We start from the raw sequence: 25,445 nt of genomic DNA on the forward strand, positions 1-25,445 counted from the left end.
TGGTTTGGTGTCCGCCAAAGGTCAGCCTTCTTTGCTGTGGTGTCATGATAAGCCATAGGTCGGCTTTGCAGCGGCGGTCGTGGTAACGGCGTGTAGGGCTGGGGCGGCGGTGACGGTGTGTACATATCTGTGCGCGTGACCAGAGGCATCTGGCTACGAATGGCATCGGCATAAGTCATCACTGCGGGCCTCGGTACTGGTTGCAAGACCATCTGGGTCGGAAATGCTGTTTCGAGCGTCTGATGCAGCTTGTCGCGAATGATGCTTGTCAGAGGTGCGACATGTGGGCTAGCCGCAGGGAGCAATTCCTGAAGTTCTTCGCAGATTATGGTCTGTATGGTAGCACGAAGACTATGAGCGTCGAGTGTATCGAAGTCCACGTTGCCTGAAGAAACAGCTGGCAAGCTGCGGTTGTATTGTCTGGCTCACAGGTCAAGTGTTTTTTCAATCGTTGCTGCCTCTGTCACAAATTCTGCAGCTGTATTCGGCGGGTTGCGAATGAGGCCGACGAACAACTGTTCCTTCACGGCTCGCATCAGGTACTGGAGTTTCTTTTCCTCAGCCATATCGTCGTCTACGTGTCGGAAGATTTTCTGCATTTCTTCGACAAACACAGTTACAGGCTCATTATGGTGCTGCTGACGGGTCTGGAGCATGGCTTCAGACTGTTCTTTTCGGTAGGCATGTGGGAATGTATATGCCAGTCGTCTTTTAAAAATGTCCCAAGTGGTCATGGAAGTCTCCTGGTTTTCATACCAAGTCGCACGACTTCAGCTTCGGGCAGATTCTTCGAGAAAGAAAAAGACGTTGCGCAGCTTGTCTTCTTCAGATCACTTGTTATACGATGGAACTCTCTCGAACTTGTCCAGTCATTCTTGCGAGTTCTCGCAGGCGAAGTCATGAAACTTCGGTGGTTTCTTTGGTTTTTGAAACGTAAACGTAGCCGGAGCAGTGGCGTTTGTCATCGTTGTTGAAGGATGGGCTGCCACGTGTCGTTCAGGGTCTCGCAACAGTCCGTACTCCGGAGGCAGTCCCAGGCGCCTTTGACTGGTTCGGATTTCTCACGAGTTCTCTACCTTCACTGCTTTGGTGCGGTCATTTTTGCATAAAGGGCTAGCCTCACGGCTTGAAGGGGGTGTTCCAACCATAAGCACCTCCACCAAATGTCACACTTACGTGACGCTCTTGGCTCGTAAGCACGAAGACGAGGCGACTTGAAACAAAATAAACTTTATTTGAGCGAATTTGTGCCCATAAAAGAATTGCGTGAAAAAACTGTCGGTGGCCTCGCAACGGCCTGCCCGGTTCAGCGTCGGCGGAAGGAATACCCGTGCTCTCTTCACCGGTACGCATCAGATATCACGTGGTCCCACTGCTTATCAAAGACTTGCCCAGCGCGGGAGTGATGGAACGACGCGTTACCGATGCCACACAGTAGATAAGCTGAGGACGGTGCTGCGCGACGAAGTCGGCACCAACATAAATTCACCTGGCATTATAAACACCGTCTGGCACAGGTGGAACAAGGGAGATGCCTATGTAATCAGCTGTTCGTTAAGGGAGACGGTAGTGTGATAGCTGTCGGAATTGGAAGAGGGTGATGGGAGTGGAGCCGCGACTTCGATTTCCCTGCAGACAATACGAACATCACCAGGATTTTTCATAGAAGGCAGGCGAAGGTCTTCGCACGTAGATTTTGCAGCCATGTTTGGGAGATGGGCAAACTGGTGGAGAACACGGCGACTCTATAACTGAATCTTACTGACATTTACCGATGCTGCTTTTTGGGTACTTTAGTTTTCGAGCAATATGCTGGCCTAAAATGTGTGTCTTCGAAGGACAGTAGAAAAAGCGATTTCTTGAATTCATGTCTAGCTTTAGGACTAACACAATTAGTCAATATACCTACAGATGACAGTCATAACTCCCTTCGTATTCTTGACCTTGTTTTCATTTCAGAACTTGAAAAAGTGTCCCCGATAACGTTATACCAGGGCTCAGTGACCACTTAGTAATACATGCGACCTATTCTTGTAAACTACTGCATTTAACAAAAAAAAAATATAACATTGTATGATAAAGGCGATTATTCTGCTCTAAACTCGGAGCTCAAACAATCCACAACTTTTTTTTCTTACCGACCTTTCAAAGCGTTCGCTTAAAAAAAAATTGGCTACTGTTCAAAAACAAAATGTTGGATCTATTTTCTAAGCATGTGCCCAAAATTACTGCAAACGAGAAAAAGTCATCCTCGTGGTTTAACACCACATTGAAACGTTTAAACAATAAAAAGATGGCTATTTCGATCAGAAAAGTGGTTCAATAGCGCATGCGCATGGAACAGCTACTACGCTGCAGAAAAAGAATTCGAAAGACTTGCTGCCAAAGAAAAGAAAATTTTTTTTCACAAACACTGCTCGCTTTGTGAAGCAACAATCCCAAAATATTCCAGAACACAATTAACCACAGCAACGCCCAACCATTACCACTGCACAATGATCAGAACCATCCAATTCCTGATCATGAGGCTAGTGAACAACTAAACAGTTTTTTCTTTTCCATTTTTACCGTTGAACCTGTTGACTACTTGCCTTCATTTCATAATTGCAACCATAGTGTGATGGTTAACATCACATTCTGCCCAAACGGCATCGCTGAACTAATAGAGTCATTAAAACTCTCAACTTCATGTGGCATCGATGGTATCAACGCAAAAATGCTTTGCCATATTTTTCAGCCGGCACTATCATCGGGAGTGGTGCCAGAAGACTGGAAAGTGGGCAAGATTGTTCCAGTCCCCCAAAAAAGGTCCTTCATGTCTCTGCAGCAGCTATTGCCCAATTTTCCTTACTAGCGTTTGCTCCAAGCTAACGCATCATGTGATATATATTCTAACATTGTCAAGTTCTTAGCCAGCAATAATTTTTTTCATTCCAGTCAGCATGACTTTTGCTCAGGATTTCCATGTGACACGCAACTAGCTCTATTTTATCCAGATATGAGTACTAATCTTGATTTAAACGTACCTGTTGACACCCTCTCCTTAGATTTCGAAAAATCCTTCGCCAAGGCTTCACATAACCGGCTACTGCTAAAAATTTCTCGTTTAAACATTAATACAAATGTATTTATTTGGATTTGAAGCTTCCTTACCAATCGTCAACAGTTTGTCACAGCTAACTCTGTCTCATCTAGCCTTTCCTCTGTAATCTCTGGTGTGTCGCAAGGTACAGTGCTCAGACCATTACTTTTTCTCATTTATATCAATGACCTTCCATCAAACATGTATTCTAGCACTCGCCTCTTTGCAGACGACTGCGTCGTATACCATTCCATAGCAAATAGTGCAGATATTATTTCACAAAACGACCTCAATCTTATACTATCTTAGTGTAATATGTGGTTAATGTTTTTAAATGTAAAGGAAATTTCATTGGTATCTTTTCATTGCAGGTTTCATTACCAGTCAGCAGAATATACCATTTCCAGCTCCGCAGTCTCATCCGCTATATGCTACAAATATCTCGGCACCACATTCTCAAGTAACATTTCCTGACCACCTCATGTTACGAATATAGTCATCTCCATGAACCGCACTCTGGGTTTTCTACGTAGAAACTTAAGACTTGCAGCCCCATCAGAGAAATTAATATTGTATACTACCATTGTTCATACGAAATTAGAATATGCATGTTCTATCTGGGATCCCCATCAATCTAACTTATCAAACGTTCTAGAATCGATCCAATACCATGCTGCACGCTTTATCTACTCTGAATATTCTTACAAGTCCAGTGTCTCCAAACTTGAAACCCTAGCTCACCTTTGTGATCTAGAATCACGCCGTCTCATATCTCGACTATACCTTTTTCACAAGTTTTATCATGCTCCCATCGAAATGCCCGCCATCCTGCCAGTCCATCACACATGCAGCCACACAAACCATGCGAAAGCTGTATACCCTCCGCCAGCACAAACCATCGCCCATCTTCGCTCTTTTTTCGTGTCAACCGCACGAGCCTGCATTTACTGTGCACCATTCCGACCCTCATCAATACAAGATTGCCCTCGAGTCACTACTTTTCAGTGATTAATAATACTTATCTCTCATGTAATACCCCACCTGGGGCCTTTGAGGCATTCAAAATCAATCAATCAATCAATAAATAAAATGTCCAGCTACCCAATTACTGATGAATCCTCTAGTGCAAGTATGAGTTGTAAGAACATCACAACCACTATGACTACATAACCTGATATAATTGTGCGCCACGTTCATAACAACACACCTTCACACACTTGTGCATGTGCTCGTGAAGCCCTTTGGCACAGCATGGTTAGTTGATCAAAAAATGATTTCGCGAATCAAGAAAAGTACTGCATTTCATTAACTACGTAGGTGTGACAATGTAAGCATTACAAAATGGGCATGTGTACGTGGGTGAAGTTGGAATGGCCGCCATGATTGACAACTTGCCGAAGCCTAGTGCGAATCCAGCAGAGCCCCAAAGGGGTCGTAGTGCGCTGGGACGAGCCCGGTGCTGAGTCAGGAGACGCTCAAAGGCGCGGAGATGCTCCTTCTCCTGCTCCCACATGTGCTGGACGACGGGGTCGCGACCCAGCACGCACATCTGCGCAAAACGGCCACAGCATTTGCATCACAGCAACTCTCTGCATGGGGCACTGTGTGTACGCACCTGGCCAGCGTAGATGCGGTCGGCGCCCAACTCTCCGGCGAGGTCCACACGAAGAATGCGGTCGTAGAGGAGACGGCGACGACGACGCAACGACGCATCGTCGCTCGACCGACGGGTCGATGACAACAAGGCCGCCCTGAAATTACAGGCCTAGCTTAGGAAAAATCGCTTATTCCATCGCATGCTTCTATCAACTGCAGCAATGGTGCCATTGGCAGTCCCATAAGTATGGACGCTGGATGCACCCATACCCATTTCTACCTTTGCTGTCAAGGCACTGGACTGGCCTAGTTGGTAAATCGCTAGAGCGAACAAAAACCAGCGTTAAACAGTAGACACAGAGAAAAATAAAGTGACGAGAACAACGTGGCCTGCGCCCGGTGTTCTTGGCCCCGTGAAAGTTTAGTGGTGTGTGGAGCTGTATCAACACGTATGAGCAGAAAAGGGCCACATGTCCCATAAATCGCGTTTTGAAATTTGCGCCTTGCACTACTCATGTGATCTATCACATGCTTTTATCATAAGGTTAAACACTCATCAGCCAGCCAACGCAAGGCCTCCTTCCTGTGAGTGACAATGCTCAACATCTGCCAAAGTTCTTGTGGTTCCCTGAAGCGGCACTTTACTTTTTCGAATAGAGATTTTAATTACACGGGCCCAAAAATGAAGCCAAGAACTGGCTGGAATATTGCTCAAGTTACCGATAAAAGCAGTGCCAAATGAGTGAAAGTAGAGAATACTCGTCACTGGCCAGAAGTCCTCAGCGAACATTTCACCCACCTCCAAACTTCCAGGTAAGCAACATCGCAAAAAAAAGCGTGGTTCTCAGCTTTACATGTTTGGTAGTTGCAGCTTGGCATGATCAAATGGTTCTCATGAAGATCCAACATAAAACAAACTTTTACATTTGTTTGATGTAGAAGTCTCCCCAGCATTTTTTGTTTCTTTGACCATATTGTACGCCATGTTACCCTGAATATTTCCACCCTCGAATGTGAAGGTGAAAGAGCGAAAGCGAACCTGTTTAACACTTGTGGACAGCTTCGTGAAACCATCGCAGTATGGTCTCTTTGCCAATCCCAAGGTGCCCTGGCTATCTTTGCGAAAACACGCCTTCACGCTTTGCCGTCTTGTTCAGCGAGTGTCTGAGCTATGCATAGATACAATGAGCAGTGAGCACAAATAGGCAAGCAGATGACAATAGCAGGTTCCACGCTTCTCGCGTCTGCCACTCTGGCATGGCAGTACGGCCGCCGTTATGTAGGTGGTGCTGTCACGACGTTTATCGGCGCTCCTCAGAGTGACACAAACATGGCTCGCAAAGGAGCCCAGTTTTCCCTCCTGTCTACTCTTCCTCCGTGACCAACCCTACTGAACCTCTAGCCCTGGGTCATGTAAGTTGTGCCGGAATAAATATAATACCATTATCTGGTGTTGTAGCAATGTTACTAAGGAGAAACCTTCACGTGGCCCTGACAACATACCTAGCCTTTTTCTTCATTGATATGCTGAAATACTAGCTGCGTACTTGGTCATTATTTTCAATTAACTATTGATGACAGCTACCATTCTTGAGAACTGGAGAATACTTAGCATTCTACCAGGGCTAAAAAAGGGTGACTATGCATTGCTGACAAATTACAGACCAACATTTTTAACCGCACCTTGCTGTAAGCTGCTTGAACAAGTTATCACCAATCATAAGCCGAGTTTCTTAATGGAAACCATATACTATCTTCATTTCAACATTGTTTTAGGAAAGGTCTTTCAGCAGTAACTCAGCTAATGCCAGTTGTTGATAACTTTGCCTCTGTTCTAGATAAATCCAACCAGATATAATCATATTTGTAAACTTCAGAAAAGCGTTTGAACTAGTTCGTCATGCAGAACTAATTCTAAGTTTGAAAATCATAGGACTACTGGACATCATAGTTGCTTAGGTTTCACCATACCTTACAAACTACACACAGTTCTTAGTATGGGCAATCATTTTGCAAAACATTTTCCTGTCAACTCTGCAGTTCCACATAGAAGCCTGCCCACACTTATTTCTGTTATGTGTTATTGATATCGTCAAGGTGAATAATGAACCTGTTCATATTAGACTCTTTGCAGATGACTGCTGGCTGTTTAATGAAATTAAAGGTCAGAGTAATGAAGGAATCTTAAATACTAACCTGTGCAACACATATATGTAGTGTCAAGAGTGGGAGACGCAACTTAAGGCTGAAAAAATAGTATTTAGAACATACAATAAGAACATGTTATTTTTATGTGTAGTCTTCCATTACAAGAATTAACGAAGGTAACTCATTACAGATACCTCGGCATCACAAGAACTAATGCGTTCAGTCGAAAAGCATATATTTCGTACATTTGCTCATCTGCATTTCGTAAGCTATGCTAATACACCACCTGACGTCAAACTTCTCGCATATTTATCTATTATAAGATCCATGCTCAAATACACATCCACTGTTTAGGATCCTCATACTAAACAAAAAATATTGATACACTAAGCATGATCCAAGAAAAATTTGTGAGATTTATTTATTTCAGATATTGTCACTGGCTCTCCAACTCGACTAACCTATCATTATGGAATAAAAACATTGCACTTACGACAGAAAATAGCCAGAATATACTCAAACCTCGATATAATGAATCTAGATATTACGAATTATTGAATATAATGAAGTGAACGATGAATAGTTCCGTCATAGTTTCACCGCTGCAAATACTTGTTTATAAGAAATTTTTGGATATAATGAAGTATTTTAGTGGCAAGTGTGACACTGCTATCATGAAGTTTAATGTAAAAGCTCTCTTCCTTCTAAAACACCACAATTGATTAAGCAATCCTGTACCTTACGTAATGCCATTTACATTACGAACTACAAGGAATCGATGTGGAGAATCTGTACAAAAACTAATCTTCTCGAGTTCTCTTTTTCTCCCAAAAATAATCAATTGGAAGTCATTGTCTTTGTCATCACTTCAATCAGTAGAAACAATATAAAATTGCCAGGACTAATGTTACGTTGTGTTATCTGTTCTTGTTTGTTTGTGCATTTTCCTATATATTTTTTTACTATGTTTCTTTTGTGAATGGCTTGATTTCTATTGACAGTGCATGTAAGGAATGAAGTCTCTGTTCATTTCTATTTTCATTTACTGTATGAAAATGTGTCTATGTATGTACGTATTACCTTTCTAAGTACATTTTTTGCCTCTCCTGCTAGAGCCCAAATTAGGCCTGCCATATCTTGTAAATAAAAAAGTACATAAAATAAATTATCAAAAAATCTCCACCATCCACTGTGCTTGCTGTTATTCTCTATTGATAGAAACATTTTCACAAGAAACTTGGGAAACGATTGAGTTCTGCCTCAATACAGTGAAATGATGTTGCAAGAGGTGTGATGTTACGCTTTCCATGAAGCGTTAGTGCTTCAATAAGTTACATCCGCCAAGAGAACTTCGGTATTTATGCCACATGGGCCTAGCGTACCCTGCACTCTTGGATCAGACTAGCTTTCCCGTAGCAAGGTTGAGAACCTAGCGTACTTTTTAAAGTACAGTATTATAAATTTTGAGAAAAAAAGCCATGAAATTATATAAAAATTTGCATTTGTTGTTTTCTATTGTAGTTAACTAAACATGCAAAATCTGATTAGAATACAATCAGTAGTTTTTGCGTGGCCCTCAATGGGTCAACTTTCTATAAGCCTAGTCGTTTTATCAAATCTGTCACATTAGTGCAAACACACTTGCATACAACGACGGCGCAGCTGCTAGTTGAAACTGATGTGGTTGTGAGTTGTCACTCGTGGTGCTGGTGGCGCGTAGATGCAGTAAAGTTCCAAGAAATATGGACTAGCTGTTGCGCCACCTGTAGGTGCAACAGTCTTGTAAGCAAGCTGTATTTTGTATAGGCAAGTTGTATAGTGTAAAAAAAGAAGAAATACCGACGACAATTATAGCACTTTAAAACAACCAAGACGATTCGGCTCCTGCACGGGAGCCTTGCTTACAGTTAAGTGTAAAAGTCAGGCACGTTTCAATAGGTTCTGCAAGCATCAAGCATACAAATGAGCAAGTTTCCCTTGTTATGGCTGACGGTACGCTCTGTTGTCTGTATTATCAGTAATTGCAGATTAACACGTGAATAGAATTTTTTTAGTGTTTTTCAATGATGCTGACATTGTCCCAATTGATTGCATGTGCAAATATTTCTGCATGTTCCACCAAAGCATTACATGAAGCATTCATTTTCATGATGTCGTAGCGTGTTGTTTCACTCTGTTCCTAATTTCCCATTTTTCACTTAATTTTACCAGAGAGTGATCCAGCTTTTGTCCTAGAGTGTGGCTAACTTGCCCATTGTATCTGCTAAATGGGATAAAGATTCGCCGATTCCAGACACACAGGGCACCAGTGCTAGCTTTTTTGGAGGCGCATACACTTGGCGTGCAGAGCATAATAGTATACCTAACTGACAATATATGGAGTTGTATATTTATATCAAGTTTCAATAATAACTGACACTTGCAAGTACACCCGAGCTGAACAAAGGACTTTTCAGTGTCAGCTTTTTGCATTTTTCAAGTTGCCTGACACCCACATACTTTCTTTTCTTTCACCTGCTAGGCATCTGCGCAGAAAAGTGCCTCAATGGGGGAAAGTGCGTCCAAAAAGATACCTGCTCCTGCCGACGCGGGTACTATGGGCCCCGTTGCGAATACAGTAAGTCAGCATACGTTCCAATCCTTTGCGGTATTGAGTATGCAAACCTCTTAACGGGGACTTTCAATGTTGCCACAGTGCTACTAAAGGAATGAATTCTCACTTTTGTTTCTGTGAGTCCACCACTTTCAGAGCAGTCATGTATAGTAACAAATCAATAAATAGAAATAATTCTGCTATTCCTGCATACCATAGTTTTGCACTGCTGAATTTCAGCAATTGTGCAAGATGCCTGCAAGGAAGGGCAATGAGTGTGGCAATTTCTTAATAGCCTTCTGTCACATTCTCCCATTTTCTTAACTACAGCTTTTCTAGCATTTTTTTAAGATAGCACACACCAGCTACGGGGAACCGGGGTTTTTCACAGATGGCACAGCAAATTCACAGCCCAATGGGAAGGACATTGGCAATTAAAAAACAATACAAACTTTATTATATCCTTTAAAAGGTGATGTCTTGTGATATTCATATTTTGTATGCTTTGTCTTCATATTGTATGCTTAGAGTTAATGATGAATATCAGCAGTCCTTGTGGATAGGAGAGAATAAAATTTTTTAGAAACTCTTACAGTAACCCTCTACTGTAATGCTTGGAAATGAGATGCAGGTACCCGATAAATAAATAAACGTGTCATAATTACTAGCTAGAATTCTCTTGTGCCTTCCTTCAGGAAACTGAACGTTATGCTTAGTTAGATATGGTGAGCTCTTGGGCTAGTTGGTTGGACATCATTCCTGCTTAGGAGAGTACGGATTTGCTTAGGAAAAGAATACATGACAGAAAGGATGCTCACTTGCAACTGAATTTGTTTGAGAAAGCTTCATGCTAGAAAAGTGTATCCACAGACGCATTCGCAACAGACACTGTCACGAAGAAGTTTTTCCAAACTGCTGGCCAAACCCAGTAACAATCTGAAATTTTTGACAGAAAGGGGTACATTTATTTATTCAAAGATTTAACTGCTGTGAAGAAATTCAATTTTTTTTCATGGTTCCTTCACAGCAGTTAAAGGGGAGGTGTCATTAAACTTTAAGGCTAGAACAAGCCTCTTGTGGGTTTCCTTTGTATGCTAGGACACTCCACACGAACGGTCAGACGCTGTAAGTGTTAAGAATATATTTTAATTCACCCCTAAGTTGTTCCCAAATGCTCATTCTTCCGACCAAAGGCCATTGCAAGTGCGTCCAGAACTAGCTCTTTTGGAAGGGCAACAAAAGTTGTAGTGATGTCACACCAGATCTGTAGTGAGCGTAGGCGTGCTGTTATGACTGGCAGAGCAAGGACATAGCCATGCAAGAGACAGTCATCGGTGAGCCCTTATAACGCGGTCTGCGTCCAGCAGCAACGCGAGAGGTGTCCGTGTGCAGCACATCAAACGCGCATTGACGTTGCTAAGATGCGCAGTCGACGTTGAACAAAAAGGGCGTGCACAGACAAGGGTATAAAAAGCGCGTCGCTTGTTCGTTCAGTGCTCTTTCTCTGCCCTTCGCTTGGGCCTGTAGTGTCTAATGTAATGGCACGTCCCGTCGCCTAGTCTATTGAACTCCTGTAAATATGTAAATAAATTATGGTGTTTGTGTCGTCAAGAAGCCTCGCAAAGGTTCTCCTTCCCTGGCGCCTCAGTGACTGCCTGTAGCCCGCTCCTCAGTCACATCAGGGTGAAGGTTTCCCCTCCAGGAGGAAGAAAGGTTCACCGCAGCGCTACCCCTTCCTCTTAGGTCAATGTGTGGGTTTTACTATCCACAGACGCAGTGCCCCCTTGCCATTATGTCAATGTGTGGGGCTGTGTTTGCGCACCCCTTCTTGTAGGTGAGTATAGGAGTGGCCACCCGTGTCCCATGCACACGTCTACATTGGTAAGGGGAGGAAAAGTAATACTTTATCCAGATAAAAAGTCCCCAGATGGGGGCCATGGCTAGGAGGGCTCCACCTTACAGGAGCCTATTGGCATTAGCCGCTTTCCGGGCATGCATGGCCAAGGCCTTTTGGCTGGCCAGCTCCGAGCAGTCGAGCAGGGTCGCTTCCCAGTCCTCTCGGGTGAGATGGGGTAGGAGGGAAGGTTCAGTGTTAGCTGACATTCCCACGCAATGTGGAAGATGTTCGAGGATCCTTCCCCACAGGATAGGCCCTGAACACCAGAGTCGAAATCTGAGCTATTGGGCACAGCATGGTTTTCATGTAGAGGCAGAGAAGTAAACTTTTCTTCTCTTTTGAGAGTCCTTTACAGGGCTTATGAAAAGTTTTATGTTTTGCTTGGTAGTATTTGGTGATTTCCTTAAATGTAAAGACTGGATTGAAGTCGAAGTCCGTATCAGAGTGAGTTGGGGGCATGGCTCGGTAAGTAAGCCCTCAGGCCGTGGCCTTTGCGACTTCATTACTTTTGAGACCCACGTGTGCAGGTGTCCATACTATTGTATGGTGCGAAGGTGCTCCAGTGTAGTCGCTGTCCTGTAAAATTTTATAAGCGTGGTATGTGGTGTACCATCTTTCGATATTTTTGCAGGCTACCCGTGAGTCAGTAATGATGACTATCGAATCCTGGTCAGCGGCTGGAGCCTGATGGCCATTTCCTTGGCATATGTTATATCTCGTGTTTCGAAAGCAAGTCCATTTATTACAGTGTTTGGGTGGACGACCGCGGCCGTGTACCCTCCCCCAGGGTGTGGGCCGGAGGCATTCAAGTAGAAAATGCCGTGTTTGTCCTCGTAGTACTGCGCAAGAGCTTTCTTTGGCTCTTGCAAGGTGCCGACAACTATGGTTTTCTCGTGTTATGTTCTTGGGAAGAGGGCATGTGTTCAGATATCTGGGAGACATACACGCTCGTCCTCTAGTGTTGGGTGATGAATGTGCAATTTGGCAAGGAGGTGGCGCCCTGACTGTGATTGTGAGAGTCTGGTGTATTTGTTTGTTAGGTGCGCTTCCTTAAGCTCCTCAAAGGTGTTAGTCATTCTTAGGTTGAGTAGGCAGTGGTTGGCTGTGTTAACTAGAAGTTAGAGGGCTCGCTTGTAGATTTTCTGCAAATTCACCTTGATAGAATTTTCATCGAATTTGCAAAGGTGTAGGTACGGGGGCTCGAGTACAGAACACGGCTTGTTACGAAAGCGTGCGCTAGCCTCAAAGCGTCTTTGCATCATAGTCTGCCACATTTGTTCGAAACCTGTCTAATCATGCGACCTGCTTGGTCACTGACCTTACGTAATTTGGTCACCGTTTTGTCTATCTTGCGGTGTTTATGTATGAATAGGCCGAGGACTCTGACCTCATCACGCTCGAAGATGGGTCTGTTCGCTAGGAATAGTTCAATATTGTTATTACATTGCCGTGTAAAACGAGTGTGTACAAACTCCAATTTTCTTGGGGAACAATGAAGGCCACAGCGGTGAGCGTAGGTTTCTACAATTGGCACCACTCTCTGGGGGTCGGCTTCAATTTCAGCTACTGAACTGTGCTTAGCCTAAATTATTATATTGTTGGCATACAGTGTAAGCTCTACGCAACCTTTCACTATTTCAATTGAGCTGGTAGTTTCATCATTGCTAGGTTGAGGACTGCACCCTGTGGTGTGCCCCTCGTGCCCAACTTGTATGGACCGTAGTCTTTGTTTTGTATTTGTATGTAAGATTGTCGCTCCATTAGAAATTGCTTAACGTACTGAAAATTATTGTGACCACAGTTAGTTTGGGAGAGGTGCGTTATTATCGCTTCTTGAGCAGCATTATCGAATGCTCCTTTCAAGTCTAAGGTCAGTACCATCTTGTCGTTGAGGGGATATTCGATGGGGTTTATGATTTTGCGGTCAAGCTGGAGTAGTACGTCCTGTGCAGCACTGTGAGGGTGGAAGGCAAACATTGTGTTTGAAAAGATGTTTAAATTTTCTGAATAGTCAGATAGCCCACCCCATACCATTGTCTCCATTGATTTTCCTGAGCAAGAGGGAAGGGAGATCGGCTAAAGGCTATCTGTGTTTACGGTTTTGTCAGCTTTGGGAATGAATGCAACTAAAGCTGTTTTCCATTCAATGGGTAGTGGTGTTTCTCCGCACCAAATCGAATTTATGTATTCTAGGAGTGTTTTGTTGGGCAATATGGGAGGTTGGCTAACAGCTTCACCATTACATTGTCTTTTACGGGTGCTGCCCGCGTATAATTTTCCTTAAGAATGCTTTCAAGTCGTAAAGTTCGAAGGGCCGATCTAGTATTGACAAACCCTGCGTATGAGTTTGCAAGTTCTTGCGAGTCCTGGTGTGTGCACAGGCACTGATCCCGCAGTTTATTTTCAAAATCATGTATGGCTTTTTGGCGATGTTTTTGAGTTTCTGTTCTGGTTTGTGTATGGTCGATTAGTGCTCGAAACAAGCGCCAGATGTTTTTCATGGAGATTTGTCTCGCTGCCGTATTGCACCTGTCCACCCAGTTGGAGTCGGCAAGTTGCGCGGCATATTGCACTGCTTCTTGGGTGATTTTGGTCATGTGTGTTTTGAGTCTCTTGTTTAGTTTTTGTTGTTGCCATCTGCGCACTAGGCTGTGACGTGCCTCCCAAAGGTGGAGTAGATGGCTGTTCACCTCTGGAGTTGCCTCGGATAACTAGATTTGAGTTTCAATTTAGTTGAGATGACCAACAAGTTTATGAGCACAAGTCTGATATGCTTGTTCTTGAACGAGAATCAAGGTTATGTATTCTTGTCAGAATTTTGTCCATCTGGTAGACGAGCTTTTGCATAGGTTTTCGTTAGTGCTTTGGTTCTGATCGTGATGTTAAGCATGCAGTGATCATTACCCAAGGGTTTCCTCGGTGTTGATCCATTCTGCTTGTTTGATGTCCTTAGTGAAAGTGAGGTCCGGGCACGTGTTCCGGGTTACTGAGTTTCCCCTTCATGTTGGGTATACAGGGTCAGTGTGGAGAGTGGGACCTAAAGTGGACGTAAGTCCTGCTAGCATGCGCTCACATTTTTCATTCGGTTTGTATCCACAGAACGTACTGTTGGTGTTGAAGTCACCCAAGATTACTGGGGCTCCCTGCCTGCAGTTTTGAGGGCTCTATTGAAGAGCACTTGAAAGTTTACATTTCTTAGCTTAGGGGATGTGTAGAGGTGTGTCTCGTTTTTGAAGCGAAAGAAGAGTGACCATAATGTAAGAGTAGATGGTTTCAAACTCTAGGACAACCTCATTAGCTGTGTAGTTTATGTGCACACATGTGCAGGAAAGATGGTCCAGCTGACATACGGTATAATTTGTAAGAATAACAGCATCTCCTGGCTCCTGGAGTACGAGCACCAGGAGTAAGGCTTCAAATGTGGACAGGATAAGCCAAAGGTTTGCTCATTCGGCTCTGGATCGCAGACCTCGGCAGTTCCATTGGATAATTTTGAGTGGAAAAATTTGATTTGTTGCAAGTTGTACAATTAGTGAGTGGATTGTTCGCCATGTGTGAAATCACTCAAATGTATCGATTGTAGTGACACGGCAGCCAAGGAACCTGCATTTTAAAAAATGAGTCTTCCATTCCAAATGGTCAACAGCTATCCTCCTCATCCATGCCTATTTTCACGGCGCAGTGCATTTCTTTGGGCAGCCGGCCCGACATGTTATTCATGGGACCACTCCTACAAAGTTTTCTCGATTCTTGGGCAATGTGCTGAGCAATAATTTTGTGCATAGATTCTGTCACTTTCCCAATTGCGGATGCTATTGCCACAGATTTGATTTTCTAAAATGTTGAAGTGAGATTCCATGCATGGCCTCCAATGGAGTTGGGAGGCGGGTCTGGGGCTGAGCACCCGAGCTTGACTCCGAGTCGAACTCCAATCGTTTGTTCAGGACCAGGAGAAACGGACTGTCTGAATTCTAGAGTGGCAATTTTCTTGAGCAGAAATATCTGAATTTGGATTTTGAGGTTTGCGATTTTGGCCTGTTCAACACTGTGTGTTAAGAGGAGGAGGTATGTGGAGAGAGAAGAGGAGGAGGCCGCCCTACTCAGACCAGTCACCTGTGCTATGTGCTTGGCGATGGTGGCCCATGCCGTGGTCACGCTGCCAGATGGCTGTGTTGAGGCTTTCTGTTCCACAGCTCCCTTCTGCGATTGTAGTGGTTGCTGCTGCATCACCGTGTGTTTCTCCATTTTGTTGGATGGTGGCGATGGATTTCCCCTTCTGGCTCCATTGTTGGGTAAGTTGTTGGGGAGGCCAAGATGTCGATTGTTGCCTTTTCTATCTGCATTTTTTTTTTGCCGTCAATAGTTACGTCTTTTTGTGTGCGAAGTTTCACTGCTTGTGAGTTTACGACATGTTCTTCGTCATACACAGAGCACCGCAGGTGATACTCGTGAGGGACCTGCACTCCTTCCACCAACATCGCTTTTTTGAGGCAAACGGCACACGTATCCGGTCTAATGGCGAGACAGGTGTCCACCCTGTGTCCCACAGTTGCGCATGTACTGCAGGCCGAGATTGTCCAGTAGTATTTTTGCACTGGCAGTAGCATATTTTTGTAAAGAATGAAGCGAGGCTTATTTTTTCCGGTAAAAGTGATCCTGGCTTTGTTTGAGCTGCCCAATTTTTTTATTTCTACAATGTTTCCTTTTCTCTATTCGGCTTGCTGTTGGAGCGTTTGTGTCGTACCAAGCAATTATTGGTGACTACTGCGTAGTAGACCTGTTCTCTTTCGTTTCGACGGAGATAGCCATAGAGTAGGGTCGTTCTGTTGCCAGTGCCGATGTTGATCTATCTGAGCAGTTGATCTGCTGCAGCCCAATTTGGGGTGTGGACTACGATCAGCCTTTGCTCATGGGATGGCAGGATTGTGACAATTTTAGCCACTTTGTGCCCGAGGTAGGCTGTGAGAGCAGTGTCGTAATGGTTCTCCGAGAAAGTTTGGCATAACAATACGTGTTCTCGTGGTTTCAGCACGATCATAAATTCTTCAGGATCAGGTTTGGTTATAGGGCGGGGCTTCCAATTTGCCGTGACCACATTCTTTTTGTTTTTGGGGTCCGCACCGTGCTTGGAGGAGCTTGCTTTTCCTCAGCTGTTGCACTAGCTGCCGAGCTAGCTTGGGCGTGGCAAAAGGCCACCGCCTCGTTGAGGGCTTGGTTCCGATAAATTGAAGTTTTGGCTGTAGTTTAGCTCTCAGGCAAAATACAAAGAGGCTATGATACCTAGGCCATGCTTTTGGGGTCATAGCCGTTCAAGGAGAGCATGAAAACAGCCATTTTTTGAGAAAGTGGGCCCCTGCGGTTAGGCTTAGGCGCTGCCAGCAGGCCCACTGGTAAATTTCACGTGGTTCAGGCAAAAAAAATTGCCCTAAAACGGCAAAAAAAATGGCCCACCTCGAAACATTTGGTGTTCTCGTGGTCCTTACATCTTGCTGTATCCACAGAAGTCAAAATTTGCTGGGGTAGGTTGCACGGTTCGCAGCCTTTGTCTGTAATGAGGGTAGTGACCTCAGAATATCTTTGCCACGTACGTACCTGCAAAGCATTCCGGCTGCTACACCTTTGTTTTGCAGGTGTTTGTGCGGCATCTGTGTGCGAGAAGGCCAGCGAGAGCAGACGATAATCCACCCGATGTCACATCACTGCCTTATGTGGCCACATAACCAAGCCACCTACACTGTCACATCACAGCCCTATTCTGCGCCCAGAAACCAAAACCAAAAATGCTCCACATAAAAAAGGCAATATTAATTTATTGAGCGAGAATAAATGAATCTTGGTGCATATATCTTGCTTCCTGGTGCTATAAGAAAAACTTGGCAGCAAAGAACATGCAAGCAACAAAATGGTGGCACTGCCCTTTTAAATGTTTAAACTGAATAAATGTGCCACCTCCCTTTCAAGATTCTTAGATTGCTACTGAGTTTGCCAGCAATTTAGAAAAGCTTTTTTGTGTCTGTTGCCAATACACCTGCTCATAAACTTTTCTGTTTCTCGAATAAATTCAGATACAAGTAAGCGTCTTTTTTGTTGTGTGTTCGCTTCCTAAGCAAATATACGCTTTCCTAACCAAGAGTTACGTTTGGACTCCTCTATTACACTTATTAAACTTCTCACTCCTCAAAAAGTAATTAGTCTGAGAGATTATGTGGAAGCAACAACAGTGATAAGGCAGTGAACAGAAATATGCAACAAAATGCAATCAACTGTTAATTTATAGGACAGTATGTGTTAAAGAACCAGCGGGCAATGTAAGCATTGTGGTTTCTAGCCTGTACTGTCTGTCCTCCATCATCAGCAGCAGCCTGACTAAGCCCACTGCAGGACAAAGGCCTCTCTGATGTTCCGCCAGTTAACTTGGTCCTGTGCTTGCTGCTGCCACTTTATACCCGTTAACTTCCTAATCTCATCTGCCTATTTAACTTTCTGTCACCTCCTCACCCGCTTGCCTTCTCTGGGAATCCAGTCAGTTATCCTTAATGACCAGCAGTTATCCTGCCTACGCACTACGTGCCCAACCCATGTCCATTTCTTCTTAATTTAAACTATAACATCCTTAAACCCAATTTGTTCCCTGACCCACTCTGCTTTCTTCTTGTCGCTTTAGGTTACACTTATCACTTTCTTTTCCATCGCTCACTGTGTCGTCTTCAATTTAAGCTGAACCCTCTTCCTAAGCCTCAAGGTTTCTGCTTCATAAGTAAGTACTGGCAAGATAATAATAATAATAATAATAATAATAATAATAATAATAATAATAATAATAATAATAATAATAATAATAATAATAATAATAAGTTTATTTGCCATCTTTGTGAGATACAGATGGGGGGGATTGTAGAAAAAAAGCCCTCTCCAGTCAGCTTGACTAGCCTACAACCCTATTTATTTGGCAGTGCGGCAATATTACATACAAACATATTATATAATAATATAAATACGTATATACTCCTGCACTTTTACATACTTATACAAACACAAAGCCACACACACACGATACAAGGGCATGCTAGTGCTTTAATATATTTCAACGCACACTTTCCTGGTGCAGCCATTATATACCTTCCTCTTGAGGAATAGTAGTGGCAATCTACCAGATATGATTTTAGAATGCTTGCTGAATGTGTTCCACCCCATTTTTATTCTTCAAGTTATTTCAATCTTGTGGTTCAGTGCCACGGTTACTACCTGTCCTAAGTAGACGTACTCTTTTACACTTTCAAGTGAACTGCTACCTACCTCGAAGCGCTGTTATTTTCAGAGGTTGTTGTAGATTAATATCGATTTCTGCAGATTAATTTTAAGACCTACCTTTTTGCTTTCCTTGCCCAATTCAGTAATCACGAGTTGCAATTCGTCCCCTGATTTACTCAGCAATGCCATGTCATCGGCAAAGCGCAGGTTACTAAGGTACTCTCCATTAACGTTTATCTCTAACCCTTCACATTCTAGGCCTCTGAAAATCTCCTGTAAGCACGTGGTAAATAGCATTGGAGAGATTGTACCCCTTGTCTTACACCCTTCTTCATTGGTATTCTGTTGCTTTCTTTATAGAGCACTATGGTCGCAGTTGTGTCACTGATGCACTATGGTGAGCAGTTGTGCCCCCATGATTCCGCAGTGTCTGCATGAATGCTGATATTTCTACTGAATCAAATGCCTTCTCATAATCTATGAAGGCTATGTATGGTGGTTGGCTCTATTAAGAGCATTTTTCTATTACCTGATTGATAGTATGAATGTGATCGATTTTAGAGTGGCCTTTACGATATCCTGCTTGATCCTTTGGTTGACTGAATTCTAATGTCATAATAGCAAATACCTTTGCAGATAGCTTGTATATGACATAAAGCAAGCTGATCAGCCTGGAATTTTTCAAGTCCTTGCCGTTACCTTACTTATAGAATAAAACAATATTAGCATTCTTCCAAGATTTTGATACCCTTCCCATAAGAAGACACTTCGTAAAGAGTGTGGCTATTTTTTCTAGCACAATCTATCCTCTATCTTTCAGCAAATCTGATATTACCTAATCCTTACCAGCAGCTTTGCCTCTTTGCACTCCCTCCAAGGCTTGCCTGGCGTCTGTAATTACTAGTGGGATGTCACATGCGTTACTGCTAGTTCTTACGTTATGGTCGTGGTTCTCCCGGCTACTGTACAGGTCTCTGTAAAACTTCTCCGCTACTTTAACTATTCTATTCATATTGGTAGTTAATGGTAGTTATGGCCTCCATATGCAGGCATAATTAATGAAAACCAACCAACAAAGATGCCAAAAAGGTATATATAGAAACTTTAAATGCATCGCTTCAATAGTATTGAAGTAAAGATAATATGTTCAGTGAAATGGACCAAAAGACAACTCGCTGCCAGCCGGGACCAGACCTGCAATCTTCAGATAACGTTTACCAATTGAGTGAGGGCTATTATTTCCTTGTCCACCTTATTAGGTATTTATGCACTTGCAAACCTAGAAGTGTTTGTCAGTATTGCTTGTATAGTTTTGACTGTAAGCATCAAACTCCCTTTTCTTGCCAGCTGGCGTCATGTAGCACGAGATATTCTTCTTCTTTTTTTTTTTTTTTCTGAGCAAACAGCTGACCGATCAGCCCTTGCGTACTACTTGAACACATCAACTCTGCCTGAATGAGACTGCCGCTATGAACGGATGAAGGAAGAAAATTCTGAATGTTCGTTTCTTTGTTAATATAACCTTAATGAAAGCCAAAAAACAGCAATGCCAAAAAAGGTATAGGAGGCCTTAATTTTACATTATTGCAGTGATTATGATGCTACATTTGAAGCAAAATAGACAAAAACACAATCTGTCGTTGGCAGAAACTGAACCTACAACCTTTGATTGAAGTGCCTGATGGTCTAAAAATGAAGCAACAGTGATTATTCTCTGATCCACTTCATCGGGTGTTTATGTGCTTGTAAACGTGGGAGCATTTGTCAGCGCTGCTTGTAGTCATGACAGCCAGCATGGGACTTTTTTCTTGTGAGCTGGCATCACGTAGCAAGCAATCTTTTAATGGGGAAGAGTTTTTTAAGGTGGGGTCCACCAAGACATGACTGATGTATTTTCATTAGAAATATGACATTATTAAAATGTACACTAACGAATGACAAAGAAAAAAAATGAGACAAAAGTTCTGTCAACAAGAATCGAACCCTCAACTGTTTGGCCTAAGACGATAGGTGCGGGATGGGTCATCCATTGCACCACCACAAATGCACCTGACATCTTTAACACAATCTTTTTTGTACAGTGCTCTTTGTTTGCAAGGCATGGAGTGGAGGCAAGGAGTGGTAAAGTACAGAGTACTTCACCACTCGCAAGTGGTGAAGTACTCTGTCGGGACTTTAATGACATACCTGCCAACCAAGGAGCATGAAAATTGGGTAGACCGCAACAATGTGTGTGTGTGTGTGTGGGGGGGGGGGGGTTCACACCAAAGATGGGGTGGCCAAAGCAGAAAGCAGGGAAAACCTTTTCTCCAGGTAACGAAAGCGGGTGGAAAGCGAGGTGGCAAGGGCGATGATCGCTCTTGGAACAATTTTTCGCCACCTGCCGAGGCTCGACACTTTGCCGCAGCCAATCAAAACACAACGCGGCAGAGGCGTAGCGGTGCCGCTGGTGTACCTTTAGGAAACCTATTGCCACGCGATAGCGACACAAGCGCAAAAGAGCGAGATGCCCCTTCTTTACGGCAGCATGGCGATCCGAAAGAGATCTGCACTGGTACACACACTCACCGCCTCGCCGCTTTAAAAAGCCCGCTTTGCTGCGCCGCCTTTAGTGTGAGTGAGTCTGATGGGCATTTACGACCCACTGTCATTGCTTTCATACACAGCAATTGTGAAAGCATAGTGTTTCAGAGCCTTCGCCCTTGTTTTCTCGGCATCTTTAGCCATTTTCCTGATAATGGCAGTTCTCATACATCCACACCCACACCGCTTCACATCCTCGCATTTCGGGGACATTTTCCGAAACAACAATTCTGCGTGATCACACGCTTAGGGGGAAGTTGTGTTCCGCAAGAAATTCTGAGAATGTATAGGCATTCGGCACGGATCGCAGTGTCGTTGCAGCGTTTTTGGAAGAAACTCCCAATGTTGACCTGTTCTTCCACAGCACGAACGTAGTTGTGATGATTCTGTGATGTGCACCTTTACTCCGCCTTACCACAACGCGAAACCCCCGCATTATAGATGCGCATGATACAGAACTAGTGCTTGTCACCTTGCTGCGAAGTCACAAAGATTGAAAACTCTGCTGTGTACGAGTTCAGAAATACATTCAAGTGCTTCTTTGCTTTTGATACAGCCATTAACATTCCCACTGAACTCGGCGAAACATGCAACCCCTACAACAACAAAACAAACACAATTCACGCCTAGGCAAGCAGTATAGGCATAGCGTGTGAAATACGGGGGCCAAGCAGACGCACAAGTCCCTTACCTTCCTGCAATACGGTGGCGAGTGCGTCTCACAGCCACCGGTCTTCGCTAAGATGCGCAGTACTGTAGTGCCTAGAGCACACTTGGCGGTACTCTATGGTATGGTTACAATGAACTAGAAGAGTAGTGGCGAGTGCTGTACCGCAGCACTGCAATTGTCTGAGCAGGAAAGGCAGACTACGTGCGTGGTTTTAAAGAAAGTCTCAGCTGTGGCAGCCACTTTTAAGGAGATTGGAGCAACCATTCGTACAATCGGGAGATTAGGTCAAAATTTGGGAGTCTCCTGGAGAATTCAAGAGAATTGGCAGGTATGCAATGAGTGCCGATACGGAGCGATTCGGCAATAATGCAGTAAAGGCGTTGCGACTCCAGTGAAGAACCCTGGCCATGCTAGCGTCGAGGAGCCCGCCTAGATGCAATTATACCTTCTTTTGCCTTTCACTTAGTGTTAGTGGGTGAGAGTGCATTGTCAGAGTAGTGTAGTGCAAACTTTTTATGTACTACGAGAAAACAAAATCGACACAGAAAAAACACTACGAGACAGCACAAGCACAATCTAACAACTGTTCATTTTTACAGACTTATGAGAAAATATATAGGCACAATAAAAGGAGGCTGTGTTTGTTTTGTTACAACTTATTTTAGTGGCCGATAGATACTGGGCTTCTGTTACAAAGGTAAGCTCGATAACAAAAAGAAGTACCTTTTTTGGGCTGCAAAATTTTCTAACTGCAATTACAAATCGGAAAGGTATTTCCCATACCTCCGTGAGTAAATAATTTGTAGCGGCAATCAAAGAAAAATTTTTCCATATTGATCTTTTGCTTTTCTTCAAGATAACCCACAAAAGTTTTGGAAACTTATACCAACTAACAACAGCGTTTGTCACAATATAGCTCTTTCATATCCTGGCGAATCACCTGTCCCCACTGAACATCGATATGATGCTATGAATTATTATTTTTCGGCCATTTTCACCCAAGAGCCCAACTTAAACAGTGGTCTGCTTCTTCACTGCAGCTTGCCCCACGTGCCTTAAGTTGATATCACATTTAATGATATCATGGCACTGATTGACGAAATCATGGTATCCAGTGCTCTCGATCCGCATAACATCCCCGCTAAGGTCCTCAAGAGCACTAAAGTGCTGCTACAATTTCGAACAACTGGAAGCTAAGTAAGGTTGTCCCGGTATTTAAAAGTGGTGTCAGAACAGATCCTTCAAATTAGTGCCTGATATCGCTCACTTGTACCCCCTGCAAACTTCTCGAACACATTATCTACTCTCATGCTGCTTCTCATCCTGAAACTAACTCCTTTTTTTCCAGTAATCAGCATGGCTTTCGCCCAGGACGCTCATGTGAAACTCAACTACTATTTGAATTCACCACTGCACTTTACTTAAACCTTGATTCTCTTCTCCAAACAGATGTAATTTATCTAGATTTTTCACAAGCTGTCAATCGTGTGCCTCATCAAGAACTAATGATCAAAGTAAACAGTTTACTCATTCATCCACTAATCACATCATGGGTTCATTGTTTCCTAATTGGCAGATCACAGATCACAGTGATCGGGCACCATCAATCTATAGTCACCGAAGTATTTATTATCAGGAGTGTCAAGGTTCAGTTCTCGGATCCCCCTTGTTTTTAATTTTCATCAATGACCTGCCCACTGGTATTACATCTATGAGGATGTGAGGATGTAAGCCGTATGATGACCCTCTGACTTCTTTCTACATCATCCATCCGGCTGTTTGCCGATAATGGCATCCTGTACCGCTTTGTAACCTCACATACGATCGAATGCTTTAACAACGTGACCTCATTACAATTGAAAAATGGTGCACTCAGTGGCTCTTGCAACTAAGCGTCAAAAAATGCAAATCCATACACATATCACAAAAACACTCTCTCATACCCTACTCTTACTCTCTGCATTCTCTTCTTATTGAGCTCGTTCAATCATACAGGTGCCTTGAAGTTACCATCACAGGCAAACTTACATGGTCCAAACATATTCACAAGCGGGTGGCCGCCACTAGCAAATCTCTAGGATTTATTTGACGGTCACTATCATCACCACCTGTGATCAGAAAACTGGCATACGATACATTTATCCACACTAAACTGGAATTCACATCTGCAATATGGAACCCACATTAAACGTACCTTGTTGACCTACTTGAAGCTGTCCCAAACCGCACAGCCCAGTTTAGACATCCCAGTACGACCATCCGCTGAGCGTCACAAATATCAAATCATCCTTGGACATCGAATTATCAGCACTTCGCAGAAACATTTCTCACTTACGTCTCTTTCACAAGCTCTTTCCACACTCACGTGACATGTTTCTTTTCCCACCTAAACGCAATTCACGCCACCTGGCAAACTTCTTCGGTCTTCAAAGAATTTGTAGCTCTATCAATTCATTTATAAACTATTTCTCCCCATTAGCCATTGCAGAATGGAATAGTTTACTTGACCATCTGGTGATTGAACGCTACCCCTGCAAATTTTGAAACATACTAACAAATTCAATGAGTGCTAATAGGTAACGAATTGAGGTTTTTGTTTCTAAACTCCCTAAGAAATGAAACAAATCTAGAGCAGAGGTTTATAACTACAGCTCAAGGTGCTAGGCTAGAAGGGGACAAAGCTATTGAATATATAAGAACAAGGGTGACAGAAAGATTTTAACAAAGAAGTGCCTTATACACCACAATAGACAGGGGTGAATCAAATGTCACAATGGCTCCATTTTCACAACGAGAGTGGGAAAGGGCTGAGAAGAGGGCTCCAAGTAGTACATCAACAGGCCCAGATGGCATTCAAATTATGCTGATAAAGACATTGGGTCCGAAGTCTAAACAGACTTTGAGAGATTCAGTGAGCAGAACAATAATCGATGGTGAAGTCTCTGATGGATGGAAACTTAGCAGGGTGAGCATGATTTATAAAAGAAAGGGGGACAAAGATGACATAAACAACTACCGTCCCATAACAGTGACATCAGTGGTCTACAGGCTGGGGATGCAGATTCTAAAGGAAAAGACTGCAGGCATAGATAGAGGATGAGGGGGTGCTGGGGGAAATGCAGAATGGGTTTCAGAAACACAGGAGGTTGGAAGACAATCTGTTCTCACTGACGCAGTGCATCGAAACAGCAGAAAAAAAAACTCAGACCCCTGTGGCTAGCATTTTTGGATATCAAGGGAGCGTACGGTACCGTGGTTCAGGAGGACTTGTGGGGAATACTAGACACACTGGGTGTGGAAGATGGAGTCACTAATCTTTTAAAGGAAATCTATAAAAGTAACAAGGTAGTTATCAAGTGGGAAAAACAGGTATCCAAGCCCACAGAGGTGAAACGAGGACTTAGGCAGGGGTGTCCACTGTCACCCTTGTTATTCATGATGTACCTACAAGGATTAGAGGCTAAATTAGAAGGTAGTGGACTTGGCTTCAACCTTTCTTTAGTGAAACAAGGAAAACTCATTGATCAGGCACTACCAGCATTAATGTACGCAGATGATATAGTGCTAATGGCCGACAACAAGGAAGATTTGCAGAGATTGATGGACATCTGCGGTAATGAGAGAG

The 25,445-nt window shown here is 43.4% G+C and overlaps 2 protein-coding genes across 16 annotated transcripts in view; one reads left to right on the top strand and one right to left on the bottom strand.

Annotated features, from left to right (window-relative positions):
* shf (WNT inhibitory factor 1) overlaps positions 1 to 25,445 on the top strand; it is a 331,946-nt gene that overhangs the window by 263,055 nt on the left and 43,446 nt on the right. For all 11 annotated transcript variants that reach the window (XM_075882693.1, XM_075882694.1, XM_075882697.1 and 8 more), the window contains one exon: positions 9,348 to 9,443. In XM_075882693.1, the coding sequence (XP_075738808.1) occupies positions 9,348 to 9,443 (96 nt within the window). The remainder of the gene's footprint in view (positions 1 to 9,347; positions 9,444 to 25,445) is intronic.
* Coq7 (ubiquinone biosynthesis protein COQ7, mitochondrial) overlaps positions 1 to 25,445 on the bottom strand; it is a 98,000-nt gene that overhangs the window by 9,920 nt on the left and 62,635 nt on the right. For 4 of the 5 annotated variants that reach the window (XM_075882710.1, XM_037414917.2, XM_037414916.2 and 1 more), the window contains 2 exons: positions 4,698 to 4,833; positions 4,478 to 4,631 (listed from right to left, as the gene is read on the bottom strand). In XM_075882710.1, the coding sequence (XP_075738825.1) occupies positions 4,478 to 4,631; positions 4,698 to 4,833 (290 nt within the window). Of the gene's footprint in view, positions 1 to 4,477; positions 4,632 to 4,697; positions 4,834 to 16,767; positions 16,787 to 25,445 lie in introns of those variants that run through there. The other variant, XM_075882712.1, reaches the window with a different exon arrangement.

The sequence above is a fragment of the Rhipicephalus microplus genome, unplaced genomic scaffold (genome assembly GCF_043290135.1).
Source record: "Rhipicephalus microplus isolate Deutch F79 unplaced genomic scaffold, USDA_Rmic scaffold_13, whole genome shotgun sequence".
NCBI lineage: Eukaryota > Metazoa > Arthropoda > Arachnida > Ixodida > Ixodidae > Rhipicephalus > Rhipicephalus microplus.